We start from the raw sequence: 27,402 nt of genomic DNA, 5'->3' as shown, positions 1-27,402 counted from the left end.
CCTTAGCAGAGGTGCTCCAACCCCCTGATCATTCGCGTGGCCCTCCTTTGGACCCATTCCGTCAGGTCCATGTCCTTCCTGTATTGAAGCCTCCAGAACTGGACACTGATTTGGAAATAACTCCTTGGTTTTCTCTACATTTAGCCAACATTCTGATCCCTCTTCCTTCAGTCAGGCAGCTAGCTGAGAGGACATGGGAGGTGCTTACCTTTTTAGTGGGCATTTTGATTCTAAGGAGTTCAGCTTCTCGACTGAGTACTTGCCAAGGTGCATGTATCCGGACAAAACTCAGTCCTTGGCTCTTGTTCTGAAACACAAAATAGTGAAAACAATGTAACATAGAATAGATGAATAGAATAGAAGAATAGAATAGAATAGAATAGAATAGAATAGAATAGAATAGAATAGAATAGAATAGAATAGAATAGAATAGAACAATTAACCAGGTTGGAAAAGATCTCAGAGATCATCAAGTCCAACCTATCACCCAACATCATCTAATCAACTAAACCATGGCACTAAGTACTTCATCCAGTCTCTTGTCACACACTTCCAGTGATGGTGGCTCCACCACCTCCTTGAGCAGCACATTCCAATGGCCAATCTCTCTTTCTGGGAAGAATTTCTTCCTAACATCCAGCCTAAACCTCCCCTGGCACAGCTTGAGACTGTGTCCTCTTGTTCTGCTGCTGGGTGCCTAGGAGAAGAGACCAACCCCCACCTGGCTACAACCTCCCTTCAGGTAGTTGTAGAATAGCAAGAAGGTCTCCCCTGAGCCTCCTCTTCTCCAGGCTAAGCAACCCCAGCTCCCTCAGCCTCTCCTCACAGGGCTGTGCTCCAAACCCCTCCCCAGCTTTGTTGCCCTTCTCTGGACACCTTCCAGCAACTCAACATCTTTCCTAAGCTGAGGGGCCCAGAACTGGACACAGGATTCACGGTGTGAATTCTTTCTGTCTGATCATTTGTATTAAATACACCCATCCCTAATCAAGTCCTTTTCCACTCACAGCTTATGTCCCACAGGACTTTCTTCTCGGCCCTGCATTGTTCTATGTCTGTATCCTTGTGCTCCCTGGTTACATTACTCAAGTGACTGAGTATTGCTGTGTAGATGACAAACAGATCTGCTTCTCTCATGATCCTTCTCTCTTCCAATCTATACTTCCCAATACATTTCAGGAGTGGCAGGTCTTCTATCATTTGGGCCTGAATTGTCCAAGACACATTTATATCCTGGCTTCTTTTCCACTTTGTAAAGTTGAATTTGGGCTTCCCATTTGGGTAGGAAAACTCAGCACACAGTCAGGTGGAATAAAATCCGGAAGGTCTGGTTTGCTTTTCAATCAGCACATGAAGAAAGAAATATATCAAACATTTCTTTCAGTCTGTCATGTAGTATAAAGCAGGACTTCAACAATAGCCTATGTTGTATTGTTTTCCTTTCCCCCCCTGTCTTATAGTGGAAATATATAACGTGGGTAAAATTCAGGCATCTGCAAGGAGACTTTTTTCTATCTTTCATGCCTTAACACTGAAATACATCAGCACCTGATCAGCTGCAATCTAAGATATACTGCAAACATCATCATGGAGCAGGTCCAGAGGAGGGCAATGAAAAAAATCAGAGGGTTGTCTCTGCTATGAGAACAGGCTGAGGGAGCTGGGAGAGCACCCAGGGAGACCTAATAGCAGCCTTCCAGTACCTGAAGAGGGCTACAAGAAGGATGGAGAAAGACTGTTTACAAAGACCTGCAGTGCCAGGATGAAGGGCAATGGAGACTTTATTGTTCTCTACAACTACCTGAAGGGAGGTTGTAGACAGGTTGGGGCTGGTCTTTTCTCCCAGGCAACCAGCACCAGAACATGAGGACACAGTCTCAAGCTGTGCCAGGGGAAGTTTAGGCTGGAGGTTAGAAAGGAATTCTTCATAGAGAGAGAGAAATTGGCCATTGGAATGTGCTGCCCAGGGAGGTGGTGGAGTCACCATCACTGGAGGTGTTTAGGAGGAGACTGGATGGGGTGCTTGGTGCCATGGTTTAGTTGATTAGGTGATGTTGGATGATAGGTTGGACACAATGATCTTGAAGGTCTCTTCCAACCTGGTCTATCCTATCCTATCCTATCCTATCCTATCCTATCCTATCCTATCCTATCCTATCCTATCCTACCCTATCCTATTCTATTCTATCTTTGGAGGTCCCTTCCAAACCAGACCATTCTATGATTCCATGACTCAGCTCCCACAGCCTCTCCTCACAGGGCTTGTGCACCAAACCCCTCCCCAGCTTTGTTGCCCTTCTCTGGACAAGTTCCTGCCATCCAATCTGAATCTATACATTTCTAGTTTTGTGCCAGTCCCCCTAGTCCTATCACTCCCTGACACCCTCCCCAGCTTTCTTGTAGCCCCCTTCAGATACTGGAAGGCCACAATAAGATCTCCTCAGAGCCTTCTCTTCTCCCAGCTGAACAACCCCAGATCGCTCAGCCTGTCCTCACAGGAGAGGTGCTCCAGCCCTCTGATCATCCTTGTGGCCTTTCTCTGGACACCTTCCAGCAAATCCATATCCTTCTTCTAATATGAATATACTTATTCCTGTTTCCACTTGGAAGAGCACTTAGGTTGTACTAAGGGAATGACTGCCTTGCTTATTTCTCCCACCCTCCCATCTGATTTCAGGTGTTCAGGCAGCAGGAAGATGTTCACTGCCTCCCCAGCTGGATTTGGCTTTGGATCCAGCTTTGCTATATAGTTCCTTGGCTACACTTACTATTGTGATTTTAATTGCACTGGAGTGCTCTGTGATTATAAGCTGATTACTTTCTTTGCTAATTACCACTGACAGATACAAGTGGAGGCGTACATTTTAGAGCTACCTCTTAGTCCTTTGTGCTGCTTAAAATTCTACAACACTACACAAAACTGGTTTTACATTACAATTACATTTACATCCCTCATCAAATAATGGGGATGGAGAATTAGTGACAAGAAGCCCAACACATCACTACAGAGTAGCTACATTGATATCAGGAGGGCTGCCAATAACTAGATTATGAACTACATCCACTTTTTAATACTAAGATGAGCTGTCTTTAATAACATAATCCAGAAGATCTCATGATATGTGGGGTTTGTCCTGCCAGGAAGCAAGCCTAATAATGCTAGCAGAGCATTATGAAGACCTGGAAATTAACAGCAACTTACAGCTGGATATTGGAAGATTTTTGAAAGCATCTTTCATGCTGACTTCTCTGTGAAGAGACTTCCCAGTTGGTAGCCATATGTGACACAATGCCCCTAAATCAACACATTCTTTCCAGAAGAGTCACTTGCCAACCGTGGCTCACAGGTGAAAAACACACTGGGATCCCTCGTGGTGCAAGCTATGACCTACGTGGTTACCATGGTGCCTTCAGATGCCTCCTGCAACAGATTAGCTGAAAAGTAGGCAGTGCACTAATGAGCAAACTTTGGTGCCTAGCTGCAGCTGAGCTTTGCTAGCTTTTGGTGAGCAGCTGCCTAAAGACTGAGTTCATAGAGTCATAGAATTGTTAAGGTTGGAAGGGACCTCAAGGATCAGCCAGTTCAAACCCTCTGCCATGGGCAGGGACACCCCACACTAGATCAGATTGCTCACAGCCCCATCCAGCCTGGCCTTAAAAACCTCCAGGGATGAGGCTTCCACCACCTCCCTGGGCAACCTGTGCCAGTCTCTCACCACCCTCATGGGGAAGAACTTCTTCCTAACATCCAAGCTGAATCTACCCATTTCTAGTTTTGTTCCATTCCCCCCAGTCCTGTCACTCCCTGACACCCTAAAAAGTCCCTCCCCAGCTTTCTTGTAGCCCCCTTCAGATACTGGATGGCCACAAGAAGGTCTCCTGGGAGCCTTCTCTTCTGCAGACTGAACAGCCCCAACTCCCTCAGTCTGTCCTCATAGGAGAGGTGCTCCAGCCCCCTGATCATCTTTGTTACTTTAAAACAGGAGGGAATAGGGGAGAGGAAAAAAAAAAAACAACTGCACAGGAGTCTTTGAGCAATAAGAAGTCATGAAGTATGAAGTCCTTGTGTATGTAGCAGTCCCCAGATTTTCTTAGAGGAGCAGACATTATGGCATCACATAGGCTTGTGACTGATTGATGAGCAGAAGGAAAGGAAGGACTGACTTCATGGAGACAAAAGGGAGGAACACAGCCATACTGAGGAATGGCAGGATTGCTGCTGCACTCTCTTCAGTACACTCAGTGTTGGCACCGAGCTATAGAAAGCAAAGGGCACCTCTCTTTTTTCAGGACAATGCTTCTAAGTGGTATCTCTGTGTCCCCTCTGGAAAGGTGGCTCTTTCCAAAGGCAGGAAAGAATAGGAAGGAACATCACTCTGCTTACCTGATCTGGTTGAGGATGCCCCTGTTGACTGCACAGGGAGAATAGAATAGAATAGAATAGAATAGAATAGAATAGAATAGAATAGAATAGAATAGAATAGAATAGAATAGAATAGAATAGAATAGAATAGAATAGACCAGGTTGGAAGAAACCTTTGAGATCATCAAGTCCCACCTATCATCCAACACTATCTAAGCAACTAAACCATGGCGCCAAGTGCCCCATCCAGTCTCTTCCTAAACTATATGGCCTTCAGAGGACCATTCCAAGCCAGAGCATTCCATGATTCTATGATTTCCCACACACACACTAATTGCCAGTAGCTCAATCTCTCTCAAATGCATTTTGTTCATCTGTTCTACCACCATATGGAATCACAAGGTCAGGTACTTAATCCCACTTGAAGAATTCCCATAAAGTATAATATATAGCTCTTAATTCTTTTAGTGAATTCAATAATGCTCTGAAATGATTACAGGAATCCAGGTATTGAAGGAAGTAAAAAAACAGTAGTGAATTCATTAATTAATTCTTGGATGATAGAGCTGAAGTATGGAGCTAAGGAAAGCATGGCCACTAGATGGAGAGAGGGAATTCTGCCACTTTACTCTGCTCTGGTGAGACCTTGCCTTCAGTGCTGTGTCTAGCTCTGGAGCCCTCAGCACAGAAAGGATGTGGACCTGAGGGAGAAGGTCCAGAGGAGGGCCATGGAAATGATCAGGGGGTTGGAGCAGCTCTGCTGTGAGGCCAGGCTGAGGGTGCTGGGGTTGTTCAGCCTGGAGAAGAGAAGGCTCCAGGCAGACCTAAGAGCAGCCTTTTTCTTTTTATCTTTATTTAAAAGACCCTTCCACTATTCATCCTTAATAGCTTGACTATGAATCCAGCTGTGATTCCAAAATGACTCCCTTTCATGTACAATGTAACATATTAAAATGTACACACCATAAAATGCCTAATGCATCTGGAAGGGAACAATTCCTTCCCTGTAGTGGCTCTCTTCCTGGAAAAAGAGGGTTATCTGTCTAGTTATAATGTCCTGAGCAAGAGATCTTTCAATTGAAATTTGGACAGAATGACTCACATAGCCATTAGAGCCACCAGTAAAACAGAGAGACCTTAAGAGTCCAAACCATATGAAAAGAATCCCACAAGCCTGAGTCATTATTTATGTTACCTTTTCCTGGAAATGCTAAAAGATAGCAGATTCCACCTCCTCACTCCACACATACACAGGCAGTTGTGGTTTTCCCATAAGCCATTCCTATCCTTCAAAGACCAGTTTCCATAGTCAGATAACCCCCAGGCTTTTCTCTGCTGGAATCTATTCAGTTCCCTAATCTGGAGGCTGTGCAGCCAGTCAGTGAGACTGGGACAGACTGAGAGCTGGGCAGAACGGAACCTAATGAGGTTCAACAAGGATAAGCGCAGGGTCCTGCATCTGGGAAGGAAGAATAAACTGTACCAGTACAGCTTAGGACGTGATCTGCTGGGGAGCAGCCCTGTGGAGAGGGACCTGGGAGTCCTGGTGGGCACCAAGTTCACCATGGGTCAGCAATGTGCCCTGGTGGCCAAGATGGCCAATGGGATCCTGGGGTGTATTAAGAAGAGTGTGTCCAGCAGATCCAGGAGGTTCTCCTCCCCCTCTACTCTGCCCTGGTGAGACCACACCTGGAATATTGCATCCAGTTCTGAGCTCCCCAGTTCTAGAGGGACAGGGATCTACTTGGGTGAGTCCAACAGAGGGCAGTGAGGATGATGAAGGGACTGCAGCACTGCCTGATGAGGAGAGGCTGAGAGACCTGGGGCTGTTTGTTCTGGAGAGGAGAAGACTGAGAGGGGATCTAATAAATGATAAAAATCTGAGGGCTGGGTGTCAGGAAAGAAGGGAATTTTCACTTGGACACCACAGGCATTCTAGCCAGCCACATGCCATCATGGATCCTTCTTTTAATATTTATTGAACCACATCTACATCCACATTTGGGGCTCCTCCAAAACCCTCTCTGCTCTGCCCTGGTGAGGCTGTATCTGGAACAAGCAGCAATGGGTGGAAGATGGAGAGGAGGTGTCACAGGAACAGAAGGAAAACCTTTTTCACTCTGAGGGAACAGGCTGCCCAGAAAGGTTGTGGAGTCTCCTTCTCTGGAGACATTCCAAAGCCACCTGGTTTTGTTCCTGCGTGACCTGCTCTGGCAGTGAGGTTTGGACTGGATGGTCTTTTGAGGTCCCTTCCAACCCCTACCATTCTGTGATTCTGTGAAAACAGAGACATATTTTCCCTTCAATAGTTAATCAACTTGCCAGCATTTTCATCACGCTCCCTTGCCTTGCCTTCACTCTTCAACTTGAATTTTAGAAGAGCTGTGTATTATATTTCACCCCCACAGAAGCGAAACAGAGGAACAGAGCAGGTTTTAGCTAATTAGTGCTTCTGTAACCAGAGTTGGTGAAAAATAACCATCAAATATTCATAGAATTGGTACACTCACAGGTCCCCAAAGAAGCAGTGCCTTGTTCTGCTGAGTGCTGGACTAAGACAGAGCAAAATACAAAGTCCAAACACCTAGAGGATGTAAGACCTCAGTCTGCTTCCTATACTACATTCGTCTGCATGCATTTTGGATTTGGGAGGTGTTCATTAACAGGAAAAAAATGTCTTAAGCTCCTAATAAGTTTTCCTATCCTTTTAAAATTGATATTAGCCACTATTACCACTGTAGCCACTAGAACACATCCAAGAGCCAGGTTCTACACATTGGCCACAACAACCCCATGCAGTGCTATAGGCTGGGGTCAGAGTGGCTGAAGAGCAGCCAGGCAGAGAGGGACCTGGGGGTACTGATTGATAGTAGGCTGAACATGAGCCTGCAGTGTGCCCAGGTGGCAAGAAGGCCAATGGCATCCTGGCCTGGATCAGGTACAGTGTGGTCAGCAGGAGCAGGGAGGTCATTGTGCCCCTGTATACTGCACTGGTTAGGCCACACCTAAATCATGGGCTCCTCAGTATAGGAAAGATGTTGAGATGCTGGAAGGTGTCCAGAGAAGGGCAACAAAGCTGGGGAGGGGTCTGGAGCACAGCCCTGTGAGGAGAGGCTGAGGGAGCTGGGGTTGCTTAGCCTGGAGAAGAGGAGGCTCAGGGGAGACCTTCTTGCTGTCTACAGCTCCCTGAAGGGAGGTTGTAGCCAGGTGGGGGTTGGTCTCTTCTCCCAGGAAGCCAGCACCAGAACAAGAGGACACAGTCTTAAGCTGTGCCAGGGGAGGTTTAGGCTCGAGGTTAGGAAGAAATTCTTCACAGAAAGAGTAATTTGCCATTGGAATATGCTGCCCAGGGAGGTGGTGGAGTCACCATCACTGGATGTGTTTAAGAAGAGACTGGATGAGGCACTTGGTGCTGTGGTTCAGTTGATGAGATGGTGTTGGGTGATAGGTTGGACTCAATGATCTCGAAGGTATTTTCCAACCTGGTTAATTCTATTCTATTCTATTCTATTCTATTCTATTCTATTCTATTCTATTCTATTCTATTCTATTCTACCCTATCCTATCCTACCCTATCCTATCCTATCCTATGCTATCCTATCCTATCCTATCCTATTGTATTCTATTCACAGTGTTGTTATTCACAGTACTGCACAAGCTGGGACACAGAGGAGCTTCAGGTCTTCCTTGCCTTGAAGTGTAATGCAGACAACCTCAAAAGTGAATAAAGCATCCTTAAAACTCTGCCAGCTCTCCAGTTCAAGTTAGATGGGCTTCCTGAAGGATAATTTCCATTTAGTTTTAAATTTGTCATCATCTTTCTCTTAAGAGATAGTTTCATCTCCTAAACACTGCTTAGCAAAGTCCATTTCATTTCCAATGTGCTCAGAAATGATCCTTCCCTGTCAGAATGCCAAGGTGCATCTCCAGTGTCTTCTTATTCTATTACTATTATGCTTTGACATACAAAACATAAATTGAATACAGCACATGCTGAAATTGCAGACATTAAAGCAGCAGCAGAACTCAGATTTAAGTGAACTACTGGTGCCTCACACCAGGTGAAACAACAGGAGCAAAGAAACAGAAATCAACCCCGAGAACTGCCTGCAGTGCCCATGCTGTTTATTGTCTTTCCTGAGAATCCAGGTGGAATATTGATGGTTGGACTTGATGACCCTAGTGATCTTTTCCAACCTTAATGATTTTGTCATAGCTGAGAGTACTCCCGAGGTGGCCCTGTCTCATGAAATTCTTTGTGCATCTGACACCCTCTTCCTTTCCATGGCTCCTGCTTCCAGTAAAAGCTGATGCTGTTTCAGGAAAGAGGTTGTGTTCAGGACACTCTGTTGCTCTTAAATGAGTATTTTTTTTCAAATCTCAGTATCACAGAATGTTAGGGGTTGGAAAAGACCCCAAAAGACCATCCAGTTCAACCTGCCCAGCCAAAGCGGGATCACACGGGAATGAATCCATGTGGGTTTTGAATGCCTCAAGAAGGAGAGTCCACAGCCTCTCTGGGCAGCCTGCTCCAGGACTCTGGCACCCTCACAGGGAAAAAGTTTTCCCTTCAGTTCCCATGGCACTTCCTCTGCCCCAGCTTGCACCCAGTGCCCCTTGTCCTGTCACTGGGCATCACTGAGCAGAGCCTGGCTCCATCCTCCTGACACTGCCCTGCACATCTTTATCAACAGGAATGAGGTCACCCCTCAGGCTCCTCTGCTCCAAGCTAAAGAGCCCCAGGTCCCTCAGCCTGTCCTCAGCAGGGAGATGGTCCACTGACTTCAGCAGCTTTGTGGCTCAGCCCTGGACTCTTTCAAGCAGTTCCCTGAAGTCCTTCTTGACCTGAGGAGCCCAGAACTGGACACAATATTCCAAAAACCAAGGCACACTACAATTCAAGGATCCAAAAGCAGAACCTCCTACAGGAGCTGCAGCACAGAGGACTGTTTTGAATTACCTTCACAGCCAGCCCTCAGACTCATCTTAGGACCTGGTCCAGAACATATGGAAAGAGTGAGATGTGTCTTTAAAATATATCTGAGCTTCCAATACCAATACATGAAAAAGACCCACTTGTACTAACATTGAAGCAACACCACCAAAAACACCCAAACATGAATGCTCAGCATAAGCCACTAGAAATTAGCAATAGTTAAAAATCCACTGTGTTACATCCAAAAAATCCAACATGCTGTGATTAAAGTTCTGAGTTCAATGAACCTTGGACATATTTTTCCCAGGACTAAAATCAGAAGTTATTCTCAGATCAGCTCAACATACAATTTTAATCAACATATCATTCACATGCCTCCTCAGCATCTTCTATGAATCATAGAATCACAGTATCACAGTATCACCAAGGTTGGAAGAGACCTCAAAGATCATCGAGCCCAACCTGTCACCACAGACCTCATGACTAGACCATGGCACCAACTGCCACATCCAATCCCCTCTTGAACACCTCCAGGGACAGTGACTCCACCACCTCCCTGTGCAGCACATTCCAAAGGCTAACAACTCTCTCAGTGATGAACTTTCTCCTCACCTTGAGCCTAAACCTCCCCTGGCACAGCTTGAGACTGTGTCCTCTTGTTCTGGTGCTGGTTGCCTGGGAGAAGACACCAACCACTTCCTGGCTACAACCTCCCTTCAGGTAGTTGTAGACAGGATAGCAAGAAGGTCTCCCCTGAGCCTCTTCTTCTCCAGGTTAAGCAACCCCAGCTCCCTCAGCCTCTCTCACACGGCTGTGCTCAAGGCCTCTCCCCAGCCTTGTTGCCCTTCTCTGGACACATTCAAGAGTCTCAATGTCCTTCTTAAACTGAGGAGCCCAGAGCTGGACACAGGACTCAAGGTGCGGCCTAACCAGTGTGGAGTAGAGGAGCACAGTGACTTCCCTGCTGCTGCTGGCCACACTAGTCTTGAATGGTTTAGGTTGGAAGCGACCTCAAATATCATCTGCTCAAATCTCCCTACCATGGGCAGGGACGCCTCTCAACTTGACTCAGCTGCTCAAGGCCTCATCCAACCTGGTCTTGAACACCCCCAGGGACAAGGCATCCACAGCCTCCCTGGGCAGCCTATTCCAGAGCCTCACCACCCTTGTACTCAAGAACTTCAGCCTAAGCTCCAGTCCGACCCTGCTCTCCCCCAGCTTCAAACCATTTCCCTTAGTCCTATTTCTAGACACCCTGATGAAAAGTCCCTCTGCAGCCTTCCTGTAGAAGAAGAGAAATGCATTGATGCATTGTCCTAGCTTCTCAGGAGATGCTGAAGTGAGAAAAAGAGATGGAAGTAAAAGCCACATCTCTTAGGCAGGGAAGAAAAAGATTAGTGCATAGTCCTAGCTTCTCAGGAGATGCTGGAGGGAGAAGAGTAGCAGTGGGATTGCTTTTATTTCTGGTAATTTTAAAAGCAAATTCATTAGGACTCTGCAGTTAATTTACAAAACCCCACTTCCTTTTCAGAAGGAAAACTGTGACAGAAATTCTTTGCTTGCTCAGCTCTCTGTGACATCATTTATTACTCGGTATTATTTAAGATGGTGTGTCGTCATTTGGAAAGGCTATGAAGCAGAGTTTGAATCCAGGTGGACTTTGGGTGAGCAATGAGGCAAATAATTAAATCCAAACCTCCTGACAGACATTTCACATTCTGATGAAATTCAGAACTGAAAGAAGCCTCCAAAAGACCAGCTGTTCTCAGGGGGATTGATGCAATTTGGTCATAAAAGTCATAGCACTAAGACAGTCATGTGTCAGCAGCTTTGAACCTTAACCCCAAAGCTTAGCACAAAAGACTCAAGATCTGAGATCACTTTTCTTTTTCCCCCTGTTCACTGCAAGGGTGGCTCAGCCAGACTGCAGTGAAATACAGCCCACAGCCACCTGCAACTCAGCAAACTGAGCAGGGAAAATGTTAGGAGTCAAAGGGCTTTCTATTTCTCTCTGTTCCTGCCAGCAACTGAACGTGTGCATGCTATACCAAGTCAGCTACACGCAAATCTTCAGCTGCAACCTGTGATTTGGTCCATGTTTTGGAAGTGTTGACTGGCTGCACTGAAAGCAATATGAGCTGTAAGTTCTCAACACCTCTGAAAAGAAGCTCTGAGTTTCTTAAATGTGGTGTCAAAACCAACAGAGCACCCAAAACTAGAACCCAGCAGGCACTTCCCTTCAACAGATATAAATATCCACGGCTTTCAAAGAGGTCCGGGGGGATAGCACAGCGCTCAGTGACTCAAGCTGGGATTTGGATGACCTGTGCTCAACTGACCTACTGGCTGCAGTCAAGCAACCTAACCACAGTTCCTGGCTGATACCAGCACAACACTATCCAGCATCATGCACATGGGATGAGAATAAAGACATTAAAGGCTAGGAGGCCCTCCTGTTGCACCATAGAAGCTGTCCGTTTGATAGAACCATAGAGTGGTCTGGGTTGGAAGGGACCTCAAAAGGTCATTAAGCCCAAGCCCCTAAATGGATGGATGGAATGAAAAAATGACATGAAACATAGGTGTGGCTGGGAAGAAAGCAAAGAGTCATGCTCCAAGTCACAGAGTTATTCTGAGCAAATAGGAAATGTCTTTGCAGTGCTTTGCATTTCAGCAAAGTACTTGACAGAGCCTTCCTTCATTTTGACAGTGTTAAAATGTTAACACTTTAGAATCATAGAATCATAGAAACAATAAGGCTGGAAAAGACCTCAGAGATCATCAAGTCCAACCTATTACCTAATACCTAACACCTCATGACAACTAAACCATGGCTCCAAGTGCCACATCCAATCCCTTTTTGAACACCTCCAGGGATGGTGACTCCACCACCTCCCTGGGCAGCACATTCCAATGGCCAATAACTCTCTCAGTGAAGAACTTTCTCCTTACCTACAGCCTAAACCTTCCCTGGTGCAGCTTGAGACTGTGTCCTCTTGTTCTGCTGCTGGGTGCCTAGGAGAAGAGACCAACCCCCACCTGGCTACAACCTCCCTTCAGGGAGTTGTAGAGAGCAATGAGGTCTCCCCTGAGCCTCCTCTTGTCCAGGTTAAACAACCCCAGCTCCCTCAGCCTCTCCTCACAGGGCTGTGCTTGAGGCCTCTTCCCAGCCTTGTTGCCCTTCTCTGGACACCTTCAAGTGTCTCAACATCTTTCTTAAACTGAGAGGCCCAGAACTGGACACAGGACTCAAGGTGTGGCCTAACCAGTGCTGAGTACAGCGGCATAATGACCTCCTGGCTCCTGCTGGCCACACTAGTCCTCATGCCGGCCAGGATGCCATTGGCCTTCTTGGCCACCTGGGCACATTGCTGGCTCATGTTCAGCCTACTGTCAACCAGTACCCCCAGGTCCCTTTCTGCCTGTCTGCTCTCCAGCCACTCTGACCCCAGCCTGTAGCACTGCATGGGGTTGTTGTGACCACAGTGCAGCACCCAACACTTGGACTTGTTGAATGTCATCCTGTTGAACTCTGCCCATCTGTCCAACCTGGCAAGGTCCCTCTGGAGAGCTCTTCTACCCTCCAGCAGATCAACTCCTGCTCCAAACTTGCTGTCATCTGCAAATTTACTGATGATGGACTCAATGCCCTCATCCAGATCATCAGTAAAGACATTAAGTAGGATTGTTGCTGTCATTAGAACAGGCTGTTCACTGCATGCCATAAGAACATGTAAAGAAAAAAATATGTTTTCTACTTAAGTAGGAGTGACATTTCTACTGAGTAGTGCATTAAACAGCAAGAACATCCACACATTTCCCAGGCAGTAAGAACCAAGTTACACCACCAGCAAGGAGAGAGAGCAGCCCTGCTCTGGGTACCTGGTGACCACCAATGGATATATACTACAGCACAGGAGGTTCCACCTCAACATGAGGAGGAACTTCTTCACTGTGAGGGTCACAGAGCACTGGAGCAGGCTCCCCAGAGAAGTTGTGGAGTCTCCTTCTCTGGAGACTTTCAGGACCCATCTGGATGTGTTCCTGTGTGACCTGTGCTGGATTCTATGCTCCTGCTCTGGCCGGGGGATTGGACTCAGTGTTCTTCAGAGGTCCCTTCCAACTCCTAACATCCTATGATCCAGTGACCAGACTGTCTCCCCAGCAGAGTCCAGCCATGATTATGTCCTCCACATAGCCACCTCCAAACCCAAAGTGACCATTGCCTGTCAGGACACCCAACGCTGCCTGAGACTCTTACCTCAGGGTCCTTCTCTATCTCCAGCCCTGCTTCCACCAGGTTGCGCTCATATTCCTCCCGCTGCAGCTGCTTCTCCTCTTCTAGGGCATCCAGGGGGCTGAGCTCAACCACCTGCACCCCAGGTAGCCCCAGTGGCTCTTGTGGGTGCAGCTCAGTGCTGCCCTTGGCCGTCCCTCCGTTGGAAACCACGCTCAAGGAGGCAGCTCCGTGCATGGGCTCCGGTGAGCCCGGGGTGGGCAGGTGCCGAGGCAGGCGCTTGCGGTAGTGGTAGGCTAAGACATAGTCCACCTTCCTCTTCCTGTCCCTGAAGTGCATGCCACTGGAGGACCCTTTGGCCACATCCCCATCTCGTGTCCCATCCAGGTAATTGTTTATAATCTGGGAGAGAAACACACAAGAGTCACAGACAAGAAAGACCCTGGGTCTGTAACCCAGGCTTCAGGAGAGGAGAAAATCCTTCACAGAGAGAGTTGTTTGCCATTGGAATGGGCTGCCCAGGGAGGTGGTAGAGTCACTGTCCCTGGAGGTGTTCAAAACGGGATTGGATGTGGCACTTGGTGCCATGGTTTAATTAGTCATGAGGTATTGGGTGACAGCTTGGACTTGATGATCTCTGAGGTCTTTTCCAACCTTATTGATTCTATGTAGTACTCACAGGCAACCCATGCAAACCTCCTGGATCCGTCCCTGCCACAGTAAAGAAAAGTCCCTTGCAGCTTCTAGTCTGCTCACTTCCTAGTTAGATGAATTTTCATGAGGTACTCACAGGCAACCCGTGCAAACCTCCTGGGTCCATCTCTGGATCCATCTCTGCCACAGCAAAGAAAAGTCCCTTGCAGCTTCTAGTCTGCTCACTTCCTAGTTAGATGAATTTTCAAGCAGTACTCACAGGCAACCCATGCAAACCTCCTGGATCCGTCTCTGCCACAGCAAAGAAAAGTCCCTTGCAGCTTCTAGTCTGCTCAGTTGCTAGTTAGATGAATTTTCATGAGGTACTCACAGGCAACCCATGCAAACCTCCTGGATCCATCTCTGCCACAGCAAAGAAAAGTCCCTTGAAGTCTCTAGTCTGCCTTCCAGAGAGTTTCACTCTGCACAGTGCAGGAGTAATGATGCCACCACTACCAGGTCACTGGCACAATGCAATGCATTAGCTGACTTCAGAGAAGCAGCGCTCTAAGCATCCTCTCCTCCTTTGCTGGCACAAATGAGAAGCCCAAACAAAATGCAGGAGCAAGAACAATGAGGTTAGAGGACATGAAGAGCCACTAAGAGGTTTCCCTATTTATTACTGTGCTTAGCCAGATGCCACATCCCAGCCACCTGAGAGAGCACCATAGCAACATTTGGTGTTGCTGGAGTTACACAGAATAACACAATGAGGAGGTACAACAATGCCTCTCTCCCTTCCACTCTCTCTGTTGACTCTTCTCTTGGCAGCAAAGTGCCAGCTCCGCTATTATGGGTATCTACTGCCCAGAAAAACAAACAAGCAAACAAAACTTCCCATAGCTTTCATGAAGAATGGAATGGAATGGAATGGAATGGAATGGAATGGAATGGAATGGAATGGAATGGAATGGAATGGAATGGAATGGAATGGAATGACATTTTCTGGCCCTACATTTGCACTGCTTTCCTCACCAGGTGATGTTCTGACTCTTTCTATAGAGCAGTTCAAGTGATGTGGATAAAAGGAACTCTGGTTACTTTATTAAGAGGAAGCAATCACATTATTTAGGGCTAAGTAAACAGAGTTCAGTGCTTTACTGAAGCAGAGGGAACACAGCTGTTTCCTCCTCTGATCTACCGCCCAGACAAGCCTGCCCACACACAGCCCATCAGGTACCTTCAGGTGAAACTTCCTTGTCCCTCACTACCAAGTTTTCTGCATCTCATGAATTTCAACAGAGCCTTTAAAAAGCACACAGACTCCCCTCTAGAAGAGGAGTGGGGTACACTGCTGGTGAACCCTTTCCAATAACTATCAGCTAGATGTGAACAGGTACAGGGTGATACAAGCCACAAGGTGGTGGAAACCTTATCTGGCTATCAGGCCAGCCAAAACACTCCCCCCACTGCAGCTCAGTGCCTCCCAGACACTTACCATGTCTCATCGAGTGCTTACACAAACTCTCCTTAGGCAGACACAGGTCAAGCCCCCACACAGCCCTCCCAAAAGCATTCATCCAGACAGAGCCCAGTTCAGAGCCAGTGCTAACTCACTGCAGTGTCTGATGGACAAGTACCTACCTAGAAATTGGTTACAAGTATTGCACCCAAACTTTCAGTGTCAAGGGAGGGTCTCCTGCCCCTCTACTCTGCCCTAGTGAGACCTCACCTGGAATAGTGTGTTCAGTTGTGGGTTCCCCAGTTCAAGAGACACAGGGATCTACTTGAGAGAGTCCAACATGGATGATGAAGAAAGTGGAGCACTGCCCTACAATCAGGTTGCCCAGAACCCTGTCAAGCCTCACCTCCAGGGATGGGGCCTCAACCACCTCTCTGGGCAACCTGTTCCAGTGTTGCACTATCCTCATGGCAAAGAACTTGCTCCTAACATCTAGTCTAAATCTGCTCTTCTCTAGTTTGAAGCCATTGCCCCTCATCCTATCACCACAGGCCTTTGAACCAAAACAGTCTCTCATAGGACCCCTTCAGGTACTGCAAAGCTGCTACTAGGTCTCCCTGGTGCCTCCTCTACTCCAGGCTGAACAATCCCAGCTCCCCCAGCCAATCCTTGTAGTAGAGGTGCTCCAACCCCTTGATCATAGGAATAAACCTATGGTCCTTTCCTGCACTAGAGGTAACACCAACCTACCTATTATTGCTCAGGAGGATTTTGTCTGATGGTGCAGCAGCAGTCAAATGACCTACCGAAGGCTGTTCCATCACTTTCCTTGCACAGTCCTTATTCCCACTACAGTGTGGATTTTCCTAGCATACAGGAGTGTACCATGCTCTGCTCACACCATTTCATAGAATCATTGAATCATGGAATCATTGAGTCATTGAATCATGGAATCATAGGATCATTGAATCATTGGATCACTGGATCATAGAATGATTGAATCATTGAATCTTTGAATCATTAGATCATTGACTCATTGAATCACTGAATCATAGAATCATTGAATCATAGAATCATGGAATCATTGAATCACTGAATCATAGAATCATTGAATCATAGAATCATGGAATCATTGAATCACTGAATCATAGAATCATTGAATCATGGAATCATAGTATCACAGAATCATTGAATCATAGAATCACTGAATCATAGAATCATAGAATCTTTGAATCATAGAATCATAGAATCTTTGAATCATAGAATCATACTTCTTCTTATCTCAAAAACACTGGAGGTAAGTCAATGAGCATAGAATCCTACTTACAGAGCTGCTGAAGGACTGCATACAGCTTGGAGCTTCCAAGGCTCCATTGATCCTGCTGCTGTGCGTGGAGGTCCGGTTTTGAGGAACGGTGAGGTATTTGCTGTTGTATGCTGGAAAAGGGTCCCTTGCTGATCTTGCTGTCTTCTGGGAGGAGGTTAGGGGAAAGTCTGAGAATCAGAGAAAAGTATTGTTATATGTAAAGCAGGTTTTGTGTGTGTGGTTTCCTAAAGAAAGGGGAAATAGCACAGTTCATGAATACCATTCAACTTCAGGTCACAGGGTCACAAGATGTTAGGGATAGGAAGGGACCCAAGGAGATCATCGAGTTCAATCACCCCTGCCAGAGCAGGACCAACCATAGAATCCAGCTCAGGTCTACACAGGAACACATCCAGACAGGCCTTGAAAGTCTCCAGAGAAGGAGGCACCACAACCACTCTGGACAGCCTGTTCCAGTGCTTTGTGACCCTTGCAGTAAAGAAGTTCCCTTTTGTGTTGAGGTGGAACCTCCTGTGCTGCAGCTTACATTCATTGCTCCTTGTCCTATCACAGGGAGCAAATGAGCAGAGCCTGTCCCCTCCCTCCTGACCCCCAGGCCTCAGATATTTATAAACATTTATTAAATCCCCTCTAAGTCTTCTCTTTGTTCACAGACACCATCCAATTTCAGATGCTGCACTTCAGCAAACAGAGAGGGGTGCAGAGGCACAACAGGTACTGACCTGTGCGACCTGCTGAGGAAGGGGGACCAATGATACACCACCACACTTAACTCAGCACTACCCTGGGTGCTCAACAGCATTTGTACTCATGCACTTTCAGCCACAGGGATAGGAGCTGGAAAGTCTGTGCTTTGCAGCCAGCTAAGCATCATCCCCCAGGAGACAAGCAAGCCTTGTGTTGCCTCTCAGAAAGAGCACTGAAGGAGGTAGCTATATGCAAGAAGCCTTTCAGATGTGAAGTGATCCTCATCTCCAAACAACTCAAGAAAAATCCAAGATGATGCAGTCTTACTAGGAAGGAAGAAATTCTTTCCAGAAAGAGAGATTTGCCATTGGAGTGTGCTGCCCAGGGAGGTGGTGGAGTCAATGTCCCAGGAAGTGTCTGAAAAGAGACTGGATGAGGCACTTGGTGCCATGGTTTAGTTCATGTCGTAGTTTGGGCTGGCTGCCCTCTGCTACAGGGGTGTTTCCTGTGTCCAGAAGTCCAGCCCAGTGGGTGGACACAGGAAATTAGGTTATTTCCTACCATGATCCCTTGCACCACTATAAGTTTCACGGCAGGGTCTGGCACTTCCTCTTTTCTTCCTCCTCCGTCAGCCGGTAACTGGGGGAGAGATCTCCTGGCTTTGGGCCTGGCTAGGCCCAAGGCCACGGGGGGATGGGCAGTCTCAGATCTGGCCAGCTGAGACTAGCCTAGCAATGGGAGGGGGAAGAAGGAGTCCTGGGGGTCTCGGGTGTACCCTCAGGTAGGGATGGGATTTCTCTGGGTCTGTTTTGGGTTCTTTTCTCTTGTCACTGTATTTCTAGTTCTCTGCACGCACTCACTGTTCTATTTAAACTTTCCATCACTTTTGCAATCTGTTTGTCTGAGTCGTTATTTCTGCGCGTGGTGGGGAGGGGGGGCTGCCCCAACCCATTACAGTTCATTAGATGGTGTTGGGTGATAGGTTGGACCTGATGATCTCGAAGATCTTTTCCAACCTGCTTCATTCTGTATTCTGTTTTGTTCTTATAGATGGTGACAACAAATTCTGCCCCACACTTCTTTTACTTTTCTTTCTTTGCAATGCTAAAATCTGGAAGCCACATTTCCTCCTTTTTTTCCTTTAATCCCTTCCTGACTCTTTTTCCCCAAGAGTCTAAGGTAGACATTGTGTCCCGCTGCTGGTCTTCTATGCCCTTGACACAGGTTGAATCTGCTTCCTCCCACTTATGTGCTAAGAGAGCAGCTAGCAAAATGCTAGAGAAGGGAATGTGCAGACCTTGCCCCTACAGGTTATGGTTATTCTGATGTTCCTATCAATAACAGATTAGTAGAGTAGAGCAACTTACCAGTCTCCCTTTTCTGACCTCTCAAGGAGACTCATGCTTGGTTGACTTTAATGAAGCACATAATGATGCCACAAGGGAAACTCCAAGGAAAATAATTAACAAGTGAAGGTTCCATTCCCAAAGGCTGCTCACGGGATTTCTCCAAGTATATTCAGACTAAGCCTGGGATATCTCACAAGACCTTTGCACAGTCAATCAAAAGCCTCTTTCTTATTCCAGTCCTTTTAACTTAGCCTAGGAAAAAAATCTGGAGTCAATTTGTAATAAAGTTATTTCATCTCCATTCTGCTGCCCAACCTTCAGGAACTGGGTCCTGAACCTGAGGTGAACACTGGCAAGCAGGTGAGGTAGGAAGGGGCTTCCAGTTGTTTTGATGGCAATGTAATTTCCATGGCTGAATTTGGAAGACTACTGTTGTTGTCCAGCACAGAGCCACAGTGGTGGTGAAGTCAGTGAACATCTCCCTGCTGAGGACAGGCTGAGGGACCTGGGGCTCTTTAGCTTGGACCAGAGGAGCCTGAGGGGTGACCTCATTCCTGTTGATAAAGATGTGCAGGGCAGTGTTGGGAGGGTGGAGCCAGGCTCTGCTCAGGGATGTCCAACGACAGGACAAGGGGCAATGGGTGCAAGCTGGAGCAGAGGAGGTTATACATGAACAGAAGGAAGAACCTTTTTCCCTGTGAGGTTACCAGAGCCCTGGAGCAGGCTGCCCAGAGAGGCTGTGGACTCTCCTTGTCTGAAGACATTCTCTAGGTGATCCGACACTGGCAGGGGCAGTGGGCTGGGTGACCTTTTGAAGTGCCTTCCAACCCTAACATTCTGTGATTCTACCGAAGGATTTTCACCTTCTAGGACAGGATAGGATAGGATAGGATAGGATAGGATAGGATAGGATAGGATAGGATAGGATAGGATAGGATAGGATAGGATAGGAAAGCGGGTTGGAAAAGACCTTTGAGATCATCAAGTCCAACCTATCACCCAACATCATCTAATCAACTAAACCATGGCACCAAGCACCCCATCCAGTCTCCTACTAAACACCTCCAGTGATGGTGACTCCACCACCTCCCTGGGCAGCACATTCCAATGGTCAATAGGAAGAGTCCTATGGAGAACTTCTTCCTAACATCCAGCATAAACGTCCCCTGGCACAGCTTGAGACTGTGTCCTCTTGTTCTGGTGCTGGTTGCCTGGGAGAAGACACCAACCCCCACTTGGCTACAACCTCCCTTCAGGTAGTTGTAGACAGCAATAAGGTCTCCCCTGAGCCTCCTGTCTCCAGGCTAAGCAACCCCAATCAAACTGACTGAACCAAAGCATTTCGTTGTGAGCAAGTTCCACATTTAACAGGGCTTGCCTCTGATAGTGCAGAGCCTCGGAGTCTTCAGCTTCAGATACAGTCTGACCTCATTCTACCCTGTAAGCCTTTGGGACATCTGGCCTTACTTGTTCTCGTTCTGTAAACATTCTAGAGGAGTTAGTACTGGTAGAAATAAGCTCTGTGTGTGTACAGATACACATTTTCACACATGCACAGCTTTGGCACACATGCCTCTCCCCAGAGAGTGGCAGTAGAGTGAATTTTGACTGCAATCTGGAAAGCAAATGTTCAGTAACTACACTCGTTATAGAAAAAGAGCCTGGGAGCCATCCCCTCCCAGCAAGCTGGGAAGCTCTGACTGGCTTCCAAGAACAAGGTACCTCCCACAGAGGCATCAGTGACTTCTGCCAACTGCCTGAAAGGAGGTTGTGGAGAGGCTGGTGCTGGTCTCTTCTCACAGCTAATCAGTGGTAGAACAAGAGGGAATGGCCTCAAGCTGCCACTGGGTAGGTGTAGGCTGGACATTAGAACAAATTCCCACAGCAAGAGTGGTCAGGTATTGGAATGTGCTGCCCAGGGAGGTGGTGGAGTCCCCAAGCCTGGCTCTGTTTCAAGGTGGTTTGGATGTGGTGCTTGGGGCTATGGTTTAGGGGTGACCCTTGTAGAGTAGGGTTCTGGGTTGGACTTGGTGATCCTGAGGGTCTTCTCCAGCCTGAATGTTTCTGTGATTCTGTGACTAGCTCTAACTCCAGTGCCAATTTGCAGCCAGTAATCATCTCCTTCCTCTCCTAGTCCTTCTGCACTCTTTTCCTTCACCTTTTTGCAGTCTTTAGAGTTGGCCACAGGCGCACCAATTGACCTCAGCCTTTGAGGCTTCCAGTTCCTGTCTGAAGTGCAGTGCTGAAGAAGCTTTACATACTGCTGGAAGTAGAAGGACTGGGAGTGTCTATGAAAGGATCATAATGCTTTTGAAATATGCATTAAGGGAGTCTACCTAATCAGGAGCTCTGTATGAAATCCTGAGTAAGAGGCCGTTATCTGAGTGGTCCAGATGGTCACATTTTCACAGGCACAACTAATTGCAGAACACACTGCAAAGCATTTGCCCACCCAGGGCACTGGCACTGGCCAGTTTTCATTTATCACAGAATCACTGAGGTTAGGGCTTGGAACTTGAAAGCTCATCCAGTCCAACCCCCCTGCCAGAGCAGGATCACCTAGAGCAGATCACACAGGAACACATCCAGGCAGGTTTTGAATATTTCCAGAGAGGGAGACTCCACACACCCCCTGGGCAGCCTCTTCCAGTGTTCTGCCACCCTCACAGCAAAAAGGTTTTTCCTCATGTTTCCATGGAACTTTCTATGCCTCACCCTCCACGCAATGTCCCTTGTGCTGTCATTGGGCATCACCCAGCAGAGCCTGGCTCCAGCATCTTGGCACTCACCCTGAACATCTTTATAACCATGAATGAGGTCACTTCTCAGTCTCCTCTTCTCCAAGCTAAAGAGCCCTCAGCTCTCTCAGTCTCTCCTCATAAGGAAGAGGTTCCACTCCCTTCATCATATTTATGGGCCTGTGCTGAACTCTTTCAAGCAGTTCCCTGAGGTGTATCTTGAACTGAGGGGCCCAGAAATGGACACAATATTCCAGATGCAGCCTCACCAGAGCCTCTCCTTCCAGTTAAGTACCTGAAATGGGCTGCATTTCAGAAAGACACTACAGTCAGAAGTATCATAGTATCATAGTATCATTCAGGGTTGGAAGGGACCACAAGGATCATCTAGTTCCAACCCCCCTGCCATGGGCAGGGACACCCCACACTAGATCAGCCTGGCCAGAGCCTTATCCAGCCTGGGCTTAAACACCTCCAGGGACAGGGCCTCAACCACCTCCCTGGACAACCCATTCCAGGGTTTCACCACTCTCATGAGAAAGAACCTCCTCCTCACATCTAGCCTGAATCTCCCCACCTCCAGCTTCATTCCATTTCCCCTAGTCCTATCACTACCTCAGATCCTGAGAAGTCCTTCCCCAGCCTTCCTGTAGCCCCCTTCAGATACTGGAAGGCCACAATGAGGTCACCTGGGAGCCTTCTCTTCTCCAGACTGAACAGCCCCAACTCCTTCAGTCTGCCCTCATAGGAGAGGTGCTCCAGCCCTCTGATCATCCTTGTGGCCCTTCTCTGGACACCTCCCAGCACCTCCACATCCCTCTTGGAATAGGGGCTCCAGAACAGGACACAGTACTCCAGGTGGGGTCTCAGCAGAGCTGAGCAGAGGGGGAGAATCACCTCCCTTGCCCTGCTGGCCACACTTCCCCTGATGCAGCCCAGGATCTGATTGGCTTTGCGGGCTGCAAGTGCACACTGAGAGCTCCTGGTGAGCTTGCTGTCCACCAGCACCCACCTGGTCCCAGGACTGATCCCTGAGGGACTCCACTTGTCCCTGGCCTCCACTGGGACATGGAGCCATTGACAGCCACTCTTTGGGTGCAGCCATCAAGCCAGTTCCTTATCCATCTAGTGGTCACCCATCAAACCCATGTGTCACCAGTTTGGAGACCAGGCTGTGGTGCGGGACAGTGTCGAAGGCTTTGCTCAGGTCCAGGTAAATGACATCAGTTGCTCGCCCCTCATCTATTAATTTTGTCACCTGCTCATAGAAGGCCACCAGGTTGGTCAGGCAGGATTTGCCCTTGGCAAAGCCATGCTGACTGTTCCCAATCACCTCTTCACTATTCTTTTGAGCAAGTAGTGACTCCAGGAGGATCTGCTCCATGATCTTTCCAGGCACAGAGGTGAGACTGACTGGCCTGGAGTTCCCTGGTTCCTCCTTCTTGCCCTTTTTGAAGATGGGGGCAATGTTTCCCCTTTTCCAGTCTGTGGGGACTGCCCCAGACTGCCAGGACTTTTAAAATATAATAGAGAGGGGTTTAGCAACCTCCTCTGCCAGTTCTCTCAGTACCTGTGGGTGTATCCCGTTGGGTCCCACGAACTTGAACACTTTCAGGTTCGTCAGGTGATCACCAACCTGATCTTCACTTACCATGGGCAGTTCTTCCTCCCTGTCCCTGGCATTGTCTTCCATAACATCAGGAGTGTGGCTGGAGGCCCTTGCAGTGAAGACTGAGGTAAAGAAGTTATTAAGTACCTCAGCCTTTTCCTCATCACTTGTGACCATGTCACCAGTTTCCTTTCTGAGGGGGCCCACACCTTCCCTAGGCTTCTTCTTCCCATAGGAGTACACCTATACTCACAGTGATTCCTCTCTAAAGCTATTCCAAACACCTGCAAGTCAGCAGCATTGTTTGACCAAGTTGTTATTCCTTGTTTTGGCTTGCTCTTCCTTGTTATTCCTTCCACACCCCCAAGCAGGTACGAAAATGAGCTACCTGCATTTATTATGTAGCTTGACTCAAGCATAACTCCTTTACAGAATCACAGAAACATTCAGATTGGGAAAGGCCCTCAGGATCACCAAGTCCAACTGATAATTCTACTCCACAAGGTTCACCCCTAAACCATATCCCCAAACCCCACATTTAAAGGAGTTGTACATAAATAACAAGGTGTGCCAAGGTTATAGATGGCTTCTGTAACCATGTGTAAGGTCCTGCATCTCGGGCAGGGCAATCCTAGATATCAATATAGGGTGGGAGTATTGTATCCAGCTCTGGAGCCCTCAACACAGGAAGGACATGGAGCTGATGGAGCAGGTCCAGAGGAGGGCCACAAAAATGATCAATGGCCTGGAGCAGCTCTGCTACAAGGACAGGCTGAGGGAGCTGGGGGTGTTCAGCCTGGAGAAGAGAAGGCTCCACGGAGACCTCAGATCTGCCTTCCAATAGCTGAAGAGGGCTCCAAGAAGGCTGCAGAGGGATTGCTTGCAAAGGCCTGCAGTGACAGGATGAGGGGCAATGATTTGAAATGAGAGAAGAGCAGATTGAGATGGGATGTGAGGAACAAGTTCTTTAGCATGAGGCTGGTGGAAGACTGGAACAGGTTACCCAGGGAGGTAGTTGAGGCTCCATCCCTGGAGATATTCAAGGTCAGGCTCAAGAAGTCTCTGAGCAATTTGCTCTAGTGGAGGATGTCCCCGATGACTGCAGGGGGTTGGACTGGATGACCTTTGGAGGTCCCTTCCAACCCAAACCACTGTATGATGATTCTGTAGTGATGATTCTTTATGTCTCCACCAAGATCACAACTTCCCAGTTGTGAACCTGCACATCTAGAGCTCCCATTTCCAATGCAGCCTGCGCCACCTGTGCAAGGATGCAATTATCTTCATTGCACTGCAGCTTGCTTTTTTAAGCTGCCACCCCTTGTCTTTTCAAAGCACCATTTTCATTACAGTTTCAGAGACAAGGGAATGCAGGTTAATAAAATAAGCCTTGGTCAAGCTTAAAGGAAATGTGTCACCAAAGGGAATGTGTAAGAATAAATGTCTATGTAGGAAGCCTATACTTTATTCAATATCCTTTGAAGGAAAAGCATTTAGATTAATGCAGTGAAAGGATTTAGGTCAGTGCCATGCTCCCAAACTCCTGATTTGAATAAAAGCAGCATAGAGTTTGAGCATTAAGCTCCAGAGAGCTGGTATTCTTTCTTCAGGATGGTTCGACAACCACTTAGATGTTTTGTCCCCCTGCTACTTAATTCCTTCTACTAAAATCAGTCCCACAAGTAAACTCAGCATTAGACAGTTCTCTCTGTTAGGAGTATCTCTTCTCTGATCAGATTCTGGAGGCTGGGAAGGAAAGGTTAAACAGTGTTAAGTACAGCCAAGTGTGAAGGGACACAGAACTGAGATACTGATACTGAAGCACAGCCAGGAGGGTGGGGGAGGTAATTCTGCTCCTCTACTCTGCTCTGGTGAGACCCCACCTGGAGTACTGTGTCCACTTCTGGAGCCTCTATTACAGGAAGGATCTGGAGGTGCAGAGAGGGCCCATGAGGATGATCAGAGGGCTGGAGCTGCTCTGCTATGAGGACAGACTGAGGGATTTGGAGTTGTTCAGTCTGGAGAAGAGAAGGCTCCAGGTAGACCTTCTTGTGGCCTTCCAGTATCTGAAGGGGGCTACAGGAAAGGTGGGAAGAGACTTTTTAGGGTGTCAGGGAGTGATAGGACTAGGAGGAATGGAACAGAACTAGAAATGGGTAGATTCAGCTTGGATGTTAGGAAGAAGTTGTTCCCCATGAGGGTGGTGAGACACTGGCACAGGTTGCCCAGGGAGGTGGTGGAAGCCTCATCCCTGGAGGTTTTTAAGGCCAGCTTGGATGTGGCTTTAGTGCTGTAGTGTGAGGTGTCCCTGCCCATGGCAGAGGGTTTGAACTGGCTGATCCTTGAGGTCCCTTCCAACCCTAACAATTCTATGACTCTATGATTCCTATCTCAGGGATTCTCCTTGCTGAGTGTCCTGGAGGCTCAGGATGTAGAGTTGCAAAGTGGATGTTGGAAGCAGGGTCCAGAGAGGCAGGTGCACTCAGGCTTTCAAAGGTATTAGCCAGGACTTCTTAAAGATGGGTTTTCCCTTGCCATCTGCAGTCTGAGAAGTGCTGTATGAGCATCCAAACCACAGGTTGCAAATTTGGATCCTGATGTAAACTTAGCTATGGGTGAGCAGTTAGGAAGGGGACACCTGCAAAATCATGTTCTCTGCTCCTAGCTCCACTTCTTCCTCCCTTTGGTTGCATCCCAAATTTAATTCCCTAGGAGGTCTACCAGCCTAGGGGCAATGTGATGAGATGAAAAGCAGTCAGGGAGCTGTGTGGGGTTGTGCTTCCTATCTTCAGCCGTTGCAAGGTTGTTCCATCTCTGATGTAGGAACATGAATTATTTCCTCCCAGCCATACCTGGGATTCCATTTCCCAGGAGCTTCCTCTAGACTGCAGCAGGAAAGCACTAGTGGCTCACTACTAGCACTGAACTTTATTCTAGGCTTCTACAGCAGGGTTTGTGCACTGACCTGGTTTGTTCCTTGCATATGGGAACTGAAAGCTCTCTGCTGGATTTCTGACAAGGGATATTGCTTACTCCCTCCAGTTGCATTGCAGTAAGGCAGATGCAGGTGGAAACAGCACCGGACCAGTAAAATCCACTTTCCTAGTTACTGTCTTTCCCACATGGATCACAATGCTGACCTGAGCTGCACTCCTGGGGCTTTGGAAGAATCAAACTCCACATGTCTTATCTCTGCAATGTCTGTGTGTAACCTTGGCCACAGATTATTTGGTTAAAATGTCCTGAAAGGAGCCACAACAGTCTTTTCAAAGTACTCCCTTCTCTGTTCCCCACCCCCTTGCCACTTATTGAGATTCCTAGGCAGCAGTTAACCTTGAAGCAGAGAATAAACTTACCTGGTTTGTGTGTTTCCATGTTGCCTGGAGGCTTGGCTGGAAGCTGTGTCAGTGATAATAGGATGTGGCTGTGCTGATCATGTGCACAATCTGCTTCTGCCCTGGCTTAAGCAGAGGACAGCAACCAGGAGCTATTTCCATCCTGCCTTGATCCTGCTTTAAGCAAACCACAAACTGAAGCTAATCACCAAACCTGTCTGTTTTGGTGATTGCCTGCATGGAAGAAAGAGAGAGAGGAAGCCAGCAGTCATGGCAATGCTCTGCTGGGACTTCAGCATCTTGTCTTCAGTGCTCCAGAATGTTTCAAGCAATAGCAGCAGGCACACCAACTGCCCAGAAGCCAGTGGAGAGGGAGAAAAATGCTGATGCAATCACAGAGATCTGCTCTCCTTCTCCCCCCAGAAAAGTTATCTAAAGATTAGAGTCTCTGGGAGGTGGTTTCTGTGGGGAAGAGGGTCCTGGTATCTGCAAAGCTTTCCAGGGCTTCCCAAGAAGAGTGCAGAAAGCTTTTTGATAAGGCTCTGTCCCAGCTGCTCAAGTTACCTTGCTGCCTGGATGCAGCACTGACATTCTGCCATGAAATATTCAGGGGATTATCTTGTAATCACCTGTCCAGTCACAACAGGTGATGGATCCTCCTGAGCCTTCAGCCTTGCCATTTACACAATGTGTTGGGAAGACAGGTTGGCATCTGAGAAAGGGCTT

At 47.6% G+C, this 27,402-nt stretch overlaps 1 protein-coding gene across 2 annotated transcripts in view; it reads right to left on the bottom strand.

The window, feature by feature from the left end:
* The window catches only part of ANO2 (anoctamin 2), a 130,437-nt gene extending 103,550 nt beyond the window's left edge, over positions 1-26,887 (bottom strand). For both annotated transcript variants that reach the window (XM_068160897.1, XM_068160898.1), the window contains exons 1-4: positions 26,698-26,887; positions 16,959-17,125; positions 13,561-13,938; positions 209-307 (exon numbers count right to left, since the gene is read on the bottom strand). In XM_068160897.1, coding sequence (XP_068016998.1) covers positions 209-307; positions 13,561-13,938; positions 16,959-17,125; positions 26,698-26,716 — 663 coding nt within the window. In that variant the 5' untranslated portion in view covers positions 26,717-26,887. The remainder of the gene's footprint in view (positions 1-208; positions 308-13,560; positions 13,939-16,958; positions 17,126-26,697) is intronic.
* Positions 26,888-27,402: the final 515 nt, after the last annotated feature.

Source organism: Melanerpes formicivorus, unplaced genomic scaffold, assembly GCF_026170545.1.
Source record: "Melanerpes formicivorus ecotype bairdi unplaced genomic scaffold, bMelFor1.0.p_v2 SCAF_54, whole genome shotgun sequence".
NCBI lineage: Eukaryota > Metazoa > Chordata > Aves > Piciformes > Picidae > Melanerpes > Melanerpes formicivorus.
The sequence above is the reverse complement of the archived record's forward strand: the minus strand, read 5'-3'. Positions and strand labels throughout refer to the sequence as shown.